Genomic DNA, 10,889 nt, shown 5'->3' on the forward strand with positions numbered 1-10,889 from the left:
GGAGCCGAGAGTCCCGAGTATCGGCGTGGGCTGGAGGCGGAGGCGGACTCGCGGGACGCACCGCCCGGGGAAGCCCACGTGCCGGGCGCGGGCGGTTGAAACGGTTCTCCGGCGCGCGGCGTGGGTGAGCGATGGTCCGGCGGGGGTGGGCCGAGGCTGCCGAGGAGGGGGCGGCCGGGGCGAGTCGGGGCCGGGGTCCGAGTCCTCCCGGGCGGGCGCCCCTGCGGCGGGTGGGCGAGGGGGGCGCCTGTGTCCGGGAGCCGGCCGCTGGGTGGGAGCGCTTGCGGGGATGGGCGTGACCAGCCGGGGAGCTGCCCTACTGTGTACGGCGTTGGGTCAGGTGAGGAAACTGAGGCGAGCGGAGACTAGTCCGCCCAGGGACAGGCAGGGGGCGCTCCAGACCCGTTCCCAGGAGAAAGCGGGGAACAGTCCCCTCCTCCTCCTCCCGCGATGACCTGCAGGTGGCCGAGGCTGAGATTGGGAAGGGAAGCGCCCCGGGGAGGGCTCCCCCATGTAAGGGGGAGAAGCCGGGGACCGCCAGGGGGCGTCCTGGAAGCCGAGAGACCACTTGGGACTCCCCGGGTGTGCACATGCATATGCATGAGCGTGGTGGCACGTGCAGGAGCCCGCCTGGGGGCGACTCACACCTCCGGGCCCCATCGGAGCAGGCGCCCTCCCGCCGCGGCCTGCTCCCCGCAGAGCGGGCTCCGGCGCCTGGCCCTGGCTTCCTGCCGAGCTCCCCGGGACTCCGGGGAAGGGCCCCGGGGCCGGAAAAGGGCGCTGGCGGCTTTGCAGGCAGAGGCCCCGGGGGTTCTCGGGAGCAGGAAGCCGCCTGCCAGAGCCGTTTTATTCGGACCGGAACCAGCCGGCGACTTCGAACTCTCCTTCCTCTACACGGGAAGGGCCCTGGCGCTGACCCCGGGCCCCCGCCGTGGCCGCAGCGGGACACTCTAGAATAGCGGCCCCTGGTATAGGAGTCAGAACTGGGCCCCAAAGTGAGGACGATGCCTGTTAGGCAGAGGGTCCGGGAGGACCCGGGGCCGCGTCCGGCCCCTGTCGGCATGGGATGGTGGCGCCGCCACCGGGGATGGTGGCGCCGCCACCGGGGACGGAGCTTCCACAGAAGGAGGCATTGGGGCTCTGCCTCGGGGGCCCGCGGTGTCCGCCTCCAGGCCCCCTTCCCTCTTCTGTGGCCCCGCCGCTGCCCAACCTCCGCGTCCCCCCGGACGGGCAAGCTGCCGGGGCGCTGCCGGGGGACAGACCTTTGTTTGCTGCGCTCAGTCTCTCGTTTGTCTTCTCTCCCAGAGCCCCCTGGCCCCTTAATTGCGGGCAGCGGCCCGGCTCGCGTCCTCCTCGCCAGGAGCCTCCCCTCAGAATCGCAGGACTTGAGGCAAGGAGCGGGTAGTTGCTCCCACTAAAAGGTTGTACGCTTTCTAATTGTGCCGTAGAAACGTTAATCGTAGGGATGTGGAACAGACGGGTGGCAGGAAGACTATCAAACGTTACAGCAGCTTTTGGTCATAGGCTGTAACATGTTCTTGGCTCGTGCTTGTAACGCGACTTTAATCCGTTGATTGGGAGTTGACTGTTATACTTAAGCCTTATGTTTGTCATGATTTGAAATGAGAGTTAAAGTCCTGTCAGAATAGATCAAGAATCTGATGGGGCTCCTGCGGCCTAAGCATCCTTAACTGACACTGGTGAGGCACCTACAGAGGCCGGATAGCTACCCCCTCGCCGGCCACAGGCCCGTTCATGTTGTTGGCAGCTTCCCTTGCCACCGAGACCAGCGCCCAAGGCCCGTGTTTTGTGCCATATTCGGTCAAGCGCTGCAGAGAGAACGCTACGTTTTAATAAGAGATGCCCGTGGTAAAGGATCTCGAGGTGTATCCAGAACACCTTTATTTTGGGGGACCCGGGCCTGTTCGTTCAGTCACAGCAATTGGAAAGTATCTGAAACTTCTTAGACACTGAAGTCCCACTCAGCTGAGACCTGGAGTAAGGGCCTGCAAGTAGAGAAGGTGTACTGATTGTAGGATGTGTTCCCACATTGAGCGAAGACCAAATTTTGACTCAGTTCTAGGGACCTTGGAGAAAGTGATTGATTGAAGACAATCCCATCAGATGAGTTGCTCATTTCTCTGTTTGTCCAAATGGTTGCTGGTATAAAGAACTTTTTTCTGTGATTTTTTTTCTGGCTGACTTGGTATTCGTGACAGAAGCACAAAAAGGTTCCTGCGTTATTAGCTTTTAAAAGAGGCAAAGTAAGCAAATTAACAAAGAGCTGTCATCAGCAGTACATTTATATTTTTTACCTCATGATTTTTTTTTTGGGGGGGGGGAGGAGGAGGAAGGAATTTCTGAACTTCCTTCTCCTGCATGCTGTGTCACCATATATCTATAGATACCTTGTTATTTACATTGTAGTTGTACTTGGTGAGCTATAGTCATTTGTAATGCAAATTTAGAATCATCTTTCTATGATTTTCATACACAGGAATACAAATTACTAGGCAGGTGGTATAAATTGTTATTTTTGCTTATGTTTTAGTCATTTGAGGGGGAAAAGCTTATCAAAAAAGACTGGGCTTGACTGAGCACTATAGTAATTTTATTTAGATTGTTTTGATTTTTGCTTGTACTGGGTATCTGTCTCTGGAAAATATATTTAGAAGGTAGCCATGTGATTCATTCAATCATGAATGAACTATTAAATTTAAAATTACTGTTTCTTAATATATGATTTTCATGATATGTTTTCAATTTATGTGTTCTTTGAGATATCTAAAATTAATCTCATGTTTTCATTTAGGTCAAACATTTTCCATCTATTTTGGTAGAGCAAAAAAACTTTTACTAAAATGGTGTTCTTTACGTGCAATGCATGTGGAGAATCAGTGAAGAAAGGCCAAGTGGAGAAACATGTGAACATATGCAAAAACTGTCAATATCTTTCCTGTATTGACTGTGGCAAAGACTTCTGGTAAGATTTTAATTATGACTTGTATAAAATATTCTGAATGACCATGCTCTTGTCTAGCTTCACCCCCACTCAGCTTGAAATGCTCAATAATTGGGAGTCTGATAGGGTATCTTAGATCAAAGGGAAAGGTTCAGAGATCCCAGCAGGGACACACCTGTTTGGGCAATGTTAAGGGAGCATGGACCTGCGGGTGTCAGAAAGACCTGAACTCTATTCCAGCCTCAGACCCTTACTAGCTGTGAGATCCTGGGCAGTCACTCACCCTTTGTGTGCCTGTAAAAACCTTTCACGGCTGTTATGGTCAAGGAACTTTGTAACTATAAAGTAACTGAGCACAATGCCTGGCACATAGTAGTGCTGTGATGTTAGAATCCTAGTGTTAACTCAATGGAATTGTACAGTGCTTATTGGTTCACACCTTAGAGCGAATACTTACAAAGTGATGTCAGATGGTACTTAGCAAATCCTCTACTCACTAATGTATTTAAGTACTCATTGGAGTTCACACTTTTGGGAGATTTACAAGTCAGTATTCAGTATGAGATTCTCAAGTCAGAAACCCATAATCCCACTCTCAGATCCCATAATCCCCACAACTCTGTGAATCCTGGATTAGTATCATTATTATTACTGAGAAGTATGATAGTGGCATTTTAGAATGAATGATTGATGTGTTCGATAGTATTTTGTATATTTAATATATTAAGATAGGAATTGACATTTTAAATTTAAATCTGTTAAAATGTATTTTTATATTTAAGGGGTGATGAATACAAAAAACACGTGAAGTGCATCACTGAAGATCAGAAATATGGTGGCAAAGGTTATGAGGTCAAAACTAGCAAAGGAGATGTGAAACAGCAGGAGTGGATTCAGGTAGAATTCATCTTATTTTGTACTGTGCCGTGTGGAGATGAGAGTGGTGATGGTGGTGGTTGTGCTTGGGATGCCAGGACTGCTGATGTGTCTGTGATTCTGAGGCAAAGGATGCTTGTTGACAGAGAGGCTTTGGTGAGGAGAAAGAGGAAGGAGACAGAAAATTAGTAATTACATCACTTTCCCACTCAATACTTACTGCTCCAAACACCCTTTCCCCTTAAAGATGGTCAGTACTGTAACGGGTAGTGAAATCTCACACTCTGGGACACTAGCCCTTTGAATAACTACTATTGGCTCTTTGGAAAGATAAGTTTGTTGACAGATTTTTATCACCAGATGGATTTCCTAAATCACTTCTCCAGGAAATGTCATTCATTTGGCATTTGTGGAACCAAGTGGTAGGAGTCAGAAATAGACAAGCTGATGGGGGAGAAGACAGATTTACACTCAAGAAAAGATGAAAAGCAGTGAGAATATAGTTGTAGGAATGGAAACAAGCTCCCCCTGACAGTCCACTACAGTGAAACCAGTGCTGGCAATGCAATCCGAGGACCCTGGGTTCCAATCCCCAGGAACTTGTTTAATGCCATTTCCTCCAGTGGGAAATGAAAGAATTGCCCCCAGTCGCTTCTGAGCACCTTTTTACTCTAGAAATAGGATCATAAGAACCCTCTGACTTAATAAACAACATTATCTCTGATTCTTCAGACCTTACTGATTCTAACTCAAGGAAATCAGTTTAAATCAGGGGTTCTTGGTGGGAGTGGAAGTGGGAATGTGTGTGTGTGTGTGTGTGTGTGTGTGTGTGTGAGAGAGAGAGATAACCCTTTCTCAGAATGGTGTTTTAATATACCTAAAATTACAAAGGAAAACAATTATGTTAAAGTTGTAAGAATAATTTTTTTTAAGTTTGTGAATCCCAGGTCAAGAGCTGTTGATTTCAAGGATGCTCTGTGATGTTAACCATTTGCCCAGATGTTTTATTATTCATGAGAAGGCCACATATTCATTAACAGGTCTTTGTGACCTTGGCAAGCAAGATTAAGGCCGGCACTGATTTCAATCATCTTGAGTTTCTACTTGGGTTAGGTTTGGATTTGCTGCTTTTGTGTCACTACTCACGTTTGCTGTCTCTCTTAACTTCTTTTGCAGAAGATTCATGAGGTGATGAAGAAACCTAGTGTTAGTCCCAAATTGCGGGAGATTTTAGAAAAAGTTAGTGGTTTTGACAATATTCCAAGAAAAAAGGCCAAATTTCAGGTAAGTTGTTGAAATCACTTCCTCATAAAAGTGAAAAAGAACATTCTGTAGTCTCAAAGTCCATGGGCACGTCGGGGTTATTTTTTTTGTTTGTTTTGTTTAAGATTGAAGCACATTTTCTCATTAAGTTCCCAGCTAGCCCAGAAAATGTCTTTAAGCCACAAGGTCACACATGGAATTTATTTTACAGTACAGAGTTTTAGTGGAGAAGCCACTTTCAGACTTTTACCTTAAAAATATTGAAGAAGTCTTGGAGGTTAGGTAAGAGAGACACATGGGAGCAGAGGCATTCTCATTGATTAGATACATCGAGGGAATCCAGCTTCTCAGGGCTGCTCTTGTGAACCTATGGATTCCTCCTAAGTGCTTTCCCTTGTCACCAACCTTACTGAGTTTGTTTTAGGTGTTGATGGCAATTTTCAGTGACAGCTGAGGTGGATGTAAAATAAATTCATTTGGATTGGGATTAGTATGAAATCATAGTGGGCCAAGTTCTGAGGTGAAAAGCAGGAGAGAGACTTTAGGTTGGGGGAGAGACAGTTTTTGGGAACTGGAGTTGCCGATCCCCTCAGTATAGACCTCCGGAGAGCCTTATGTTCAGCTGCCCTGTACCCTGCCCCGGGCATGAGGTGTTAAAGACGGGGATTTCACAGCCATCAGCAGTCCGGGAGAGGAGACGCCAAAATGGTGAGCAGCGGCAGGGGAAGAGCAGGAGTGCCACGACTACTGGCCTGGGCAGAGAAAGTGTATGGCCCATGGTCGTTTTTCTGGAGGAGGTGATCACGCAATAACTCTGAATGTCTTTTCTTGGCAGAATTGGATGAAGAACAGTTTAAAAATTTACAATGACTCTCTTCAGGAGCAGGTGTGGGATATCTTTTCTGAAGCTACCAGAAATGTAAGTCATACCTGAATTAGGTAAAGTTTAAAAGGATCAGTGGTTGGGAAGTGTTGGTTTCTGCTTTGGGGGTGATGGTCTTCTGTAGAGATCGTTTGTGTCTGACAATCTGTGCGTAACCACAACCTGTGTGTAACCACAACCTGGGCGACTGTGCTGGAGGGAGGGTTTTTCTGAGGGCCTGGGTGAGCAAGACCTTGAACATCAAACGTGTCCCTGGGACAGGCCACAAAGTGCAGAGCTGATCAGGTCCGGTGTACAGGTGTAACGTGCCCTCGCATTAACCAGCTTATCCTTTGAATCAAGGTGGTTTGGATTTTGTTCATTCTGATTGTAAGCTGTGTTATTAGTAGGAAGACTTTTCTTACCAATTATTCGTTACCGTTTTGTTGGTAAACACCCATGACATCGGCAGTCTATACGTCTTCATTTTCCTTGGTCAGAGTGGTGTTGGGTACTCAACTTGTTTTATGCTGTTGAAGACAAACTCATGTGCCTTAATACACAAATACTTTACAAGCGGAATACATTTTCAGCTGACATTGCTAAGTCATTTTGGTCCTGGCAAAGTCTTTCAGAAAATAAACTTAATGTTTAATTCAGAAAAAAAAATTGGGGAAGTTTTTTGTATCTGTCCAATTCGACATCTGGAATGAGCCATCACACATCTCGTTTTCAGTCGGCTAAAGGGGTAGTTGAGGGAAAGAAACGCTTTAGGCTCTTTGCAGCTGCCAAGAGGAAGCCTTTAGGCTACAAGAAACAAGAAGAGGCTTGAACTAGTCCCCTGGTCTGGGTAGTGGGGAGCTCATTCCTTCCAGGGAGGAAGGGGCCAAGAGCTGGTGTGGTTGGGACGGCCGTTGGCCACTTGTCACCTTCCTTGCGGAACCTCTGTCTCTGACCGCTGGGGATGGTGAGGAAGGTAGGCATTTCTAGGTTTTTCCACATGTTTTAGATAAGGAAGCGGCTGGAGAAACATTAAGCGACTTGCCTGATATCATGGCTAGCAAGCGACAGAAGCGGGCCTCGGAACCAGGGCTTTGGCTCTCTCTGCCCTAAACAAACTCTTCCTCTGAGTTCTAAGAAATGTTGGGGTGGGAGGAGAGCAATATTGAATTGTGTTTTTCCCCCCAATAACAAGGGACCAAATACAAAAGAACAAGAGAAACACCCTCTCAACCAGGTGGAGAATCAGCACTCGGAAAACAAAGTCAAGGCAGCTCCCCCAGAAGGCGGTGAGAAACCAGCCGGCCAGCCGGAGGTCAAGAAGAACAAAAGGGAACGCAAGGAGGAGCGGCAGAAGAGCCGGAAAAAGGAGAAGAAAGAGCTGAAGCTGGAAAACCACCAAGAAAACTCCAGCGACCCGAAATCCAAGAAGCGCAAGAGGGCCCAGGCAGAAGGGGATGCCGGGAGGGAAGAGAAGCCAGAAATCAGCAATGCAGAAAAGCGGAAAAACAAGAAGAAAAAAGCCAAGAAGGAGTGTGCGCCGGACGCTGAGGTGAATGGTGATGGAAGTCAGGACGGCGAGAGGATGGCGGAAGAGGCGCCCAGAGCGCCCGAGAAGCGGAAACGAAAGCACTCAGAAGGTAAGTGGCAGGAGGAGTCGGGGGTAGGGAGTTTGATGGCCCCCTGGGGGACGGTAGGAGTGACCCTGCTGTGCTTTCATTTTTTACACTTAGAAGAGGCCGATTCCAAGAAGAAAAAAATGAGACCCACAGAAGAGGCGAGTGTAGGGGACGAAGAGGCCGAAGCACCCGTGAAAGGTATGGGCCCGCGGCGTGCAACCAAAGGCGGCCGTTGTTTGGGAAACTTGGGAGCAGGGGCCTGGAAGGGCCAGAGGCTCGGGACAGGATGGGTGACATCACAGGAAGTGCAGGGAACGGGGCGATTGGTGGGAAGTTTTTGGTGACGGGGCGCACCCCTCCAGAAGCAGGGGGTGCTCGTGTTGGGTGTGACTACAAGGCTCGGAGGTGACGTCCTTGGTGACCCGACTCCCTTGTGTTGAGGCGCATTCCCCAGGGTCAGCTTAAGTTCTTCCAGCGATAATAGGCATCTGCAGAGACTAGCAGGAGAACCCTGGCAGGCTTATAATAGGGTCTATCAGCCAGTGGGGCAGGACGGACAGGGTCCTTCTGTCTTTAGCATGCCTCGCCTCCCCCTTCTGGGAGGGGCCCGAGGACCACTTAGGACCAGTCAGGAGGCAAGGTGATGAACAAGGTGATGTGGCTAAATGGGGGGCAGGCAGGGCCTTGTGAAGGACTTGGGGGGGATTTCTGATCACCCACAGACTGCAGGGAGGTGCAGAGAATGCCCTTGTCTGTCTGTTGTGAGGCTTCTGTGAGGGTTTGTGGTGTGCCCGCCGGGCGGGCTCCCAGAGCGCCTGCTTGCAAGCTTTCCGCAGGAAGGGGCCCAGGCACCCACAGCCTCTGCCAGTGTTTGCTGCTGCTCTGGCACCTTGGCCGCCAGGAGGTGGGGCGAGGGACCGTGTGTCGGCCTTGGGGGAGCCCAAGACGGACAGGCCGCACCCTCATCCAGCTGCAAGAGAGCGCGTTGCAGCCTTTTCCCAGAGGAGTTGGCTCGTGGTCACTGTCACAGCCGCCCAACCAGCCTTGTTTGTGCAGCAGGTGTTTTACTTACACACACATTACAATATTCTGTACAATTCATCACATTTTAGGGAAATTCAACTGGAAAGGAACTATCAAAGCTGTTCTGAAACAAGCTCCGGACAATGAAATATCGGTTAAAAAACTAAGGAAAAAGGTACGGGATGTGAAATTAGCATCGCTGACGAACTGGTTACCTTACCTCCAAATCCCCCGGTCTTTTGTGCTGTGTAATCTGTGCGATCTGTTAACTTTCCTGGTAACAACGGGTCGGGGAAAGAAAGAAGCACTGTGTGAGCGCCTACTCTGTGCCAGGGACCACGCTTAAGATCTGGTTTCACGCTAACCCCATGAGCGGTCTTGTTAATATGTCTGTCCCCCTTCCACAGTGCAGAAAAATGGGGCAAAAAGATTAAGTGACTTGGCCGGAGTCACTGGGCCGGAAGGGGGCCGGTGTTTCTGTCACCTCACACCCTTTGGTTCCGAGCTCCCACACTGGGCATTCACTCCCGGATTCATAATGTGTTAGTGTTCCATTTCACAGATGAGCAGACTCAGTCTTAGAACAAGTACATGCTTTGCCAGCGTCGCCCTGCCAGGACTCCTCCAGCCCTAGCTGTGTGACCCTGGAAAAGTCCCTGAACTGGTGTCTGCATCAGTTTCCTCATCTGTAAAATGGAGGCGATGGCCCCTCCTCCCAGGAACGTGCGGGTCAGGTGCACCATTTGTGGAGTGCTTAGTCCACACCCCGGGCCCAGAGCACCAGGGAGCCCGGTCAGTGCCCGTTCTGCCTCGGGGTGGTTTTCTCTCAATGTTTGTTGCCGTTTGCCCCGCGGCCCTAGTCCCAAGCTGACTTGTTAGAGAATCGGGAAGCTTTTGGGATGGGGGTCCATTTGACGTTCTTTTGTTTACATGAAGGTTTTAGCGCAATACTACGCCATGACCAGCGACCACCACAAATCGGAAGAGGAACTGCTTGTCATCTTTAACAAGAAGATCAGCAAGAACCCCACCTTTAGGCTCTTAAAGGAAAAAGTCAAACTTTTGAAATGAACACCTTCCTCCTTCCTTCAGGAATGCCCTGCGCTCCTGCCTCCTGCCTCCGCCATCCATCACGATTTGTAAAACAGTTGGAGAACTTGACAGCTACTCCCATTTCGTGTTGTTGTTATTTTTTAAATGTTAAGGAAAATGTATATTTTTGGTAGAGCTTTTAACTGAAAATAAAGATAATTGCTGGCCATTCTTCTAACTTTCTGATCCAGAAAATGACTGGAGCTGAAAAAGTACGAATTTATTTATTAGAATCTACTGTTAACTTGGCAGCAATTAAACCCAGTAACAGTGACATGACATGCCTTATACAGCGAGATGGGAATTGTAATTCCATTTAATTGAAGTACTTTTTAATTCTTTTCAAGCATTTTGAATCTAGCAGGAATTCTCTGTGAACTTGGTGGCAGTTCCCCCCCACGTATGTGTGAGGGCGTTGTGGGATTCTGTCTAGGAATGAATGACAACCATATTTTGTCTTTTGTATATTTGAAGAGATGCCCCTCACCATCAGTGGGATGCTTTGGCTAATTATTTCCATCGATACTGGTGGATTTGCGTCCTCCCATCCACAGACTCTTGTGCCTTTGTGACGAAGGGCACAGATTGGAGAGATGGTTGGATGGGGTTCGATGGGAAGGTGATTGGCCCACTTGGGATCGATCTTCGGACATTTCTCTGAGCTCCTGAGGTAGAGGTGGGAGGGGACGGTAGCTCTGATGGAGATTGTGGTTGTGGGTGGCCACTCACACCCATCTTTTACTTCAGAGAGAGAATCCACTATAAGCTGTTCAAGCAGATTTTTAGTAAATGGCTGATGAAGAGCCACTCAAAACAAAAATGGGGTGCCGGACACTGGGGAAAACAAGTTCGGAAAGTTAGCGGAGTGCTTCTTGGGCTCGGGAGGACTGTATAGTAGTTGAGAAGTGAGGCATTGTCTGGATCATCTCTGACTTTGTCTACCCAGATCCCGTAGGGAGGGGGTACAATGGTTGGGTGGGTCTGAGAGAGCCAGGAGGTAGGGATTGAAAGTCCAGAACCTGGGAGGATTTGGGCAGGGCAGATCAGGAATTTTCTCTACCCAAATTAAGTAACATGAGCTGCTAAAGAACCTGGATATAAAAGGCATAGGAGACTCCGATAAAGTACTTTTCACCACGCAGACTTAGGAAGAGGATGCTTTAAAGATAAACTAGGCAGTTTTGACCATATA

At 49.0% G+C, this 10,889-nt stretch overlaps 1 protein-coding gene across 4 annotated transcripts; it reads left to right on the forward strand.

Moving 5' to 3' along the window:
- Positions 1-12: 12 nt before the first annotated feature.
- Positions 13-10,189, forward strand: LYAR (Ly1 antibody reactive). 4 transcript variants are annotated; one of them, XM_023506107.2, is made up of 10 exons: positions 48-124; positions 1,306-1,421; positions 2,813-2,983; positions 3,745-3,859; positions 5,015-5,122; positions 5,937-6,020; positions 7,159-7,603; positions 7,697-7,780; positions 8,695-8,780; positions 9,542-10,189. In XM_023506107.2, the coding sequence occupies exons 3-10, from the start codon at positions 2,862-2,864 to the stop codon at positions 9,674-9,676; spliced, it is 1,179 nt and encodes a 392-aa protein (XP_023361875.1). In that variant the 5' UTR covers positions 48-124; positions 1,306-1,421; positions 2,813-2,861; the 3' UTR covers positions 9,677-10,189. The 4 variants fall into 4 exon arrangements, with proteins under 4 accessions (XP_012407794.1, XP_012407796.1, XP_023361875.1 ...); XM_012552340.3 differs by lacking the exon at positions 1,306-1,421 and having other exon boundaries at positions 13-124; XM_012552342.3 differs by lacking the exon at positions 1,306-1,421 and having other exon boundaries at positions 13-124; positions 7,201-7,603.
- Positions 10,190-10,889: the final 700 nt, after the last annotated feature.

The sequence above is a fragment of the Sarcophilus harrisii genome, chromosome 6 (genome assembly GCF_902635505.1).
Source record: "Sarcophilus harrisii chromosome 6, mSarHar1.11, whole genome shotgun sequence".
In the NCBI taxonomy this organism is placed as follows: Eukaryota; Metazoa; Chordata; class Mammalia; order Dasyuromorphia; family Dasyuridae; genus Sarcophilus; species Sarcophilus harrisii.

What these genes read in the sequence shown, in the direction of transcription:
- LYAR (XM_012552340.3), top strand. Translation starts at nt 2,862, where the DNA reads ATGGTGTTCTTTACGTGCAATGCATGTGGAGAATCAGTGAAGAAAGGC. An exon ending in AACAGCAGGAGTGGATTCAG is followed by an intron (nt 3,860 to 5,014) that starts GTAGAATTCATC and finishes CTTCTTTTGCAG; the next exon opens with AAGATTCATGAGGTGATGAA. An exon ending in TTTCTGAAGCTACCAGAAAT is followed by an intron (nt 6,021 to 7,158) that starts GTAAGTCATACC and finishes CCCAATAACAAG; the next exon opens with GGACCAAATACAAAAGAACA.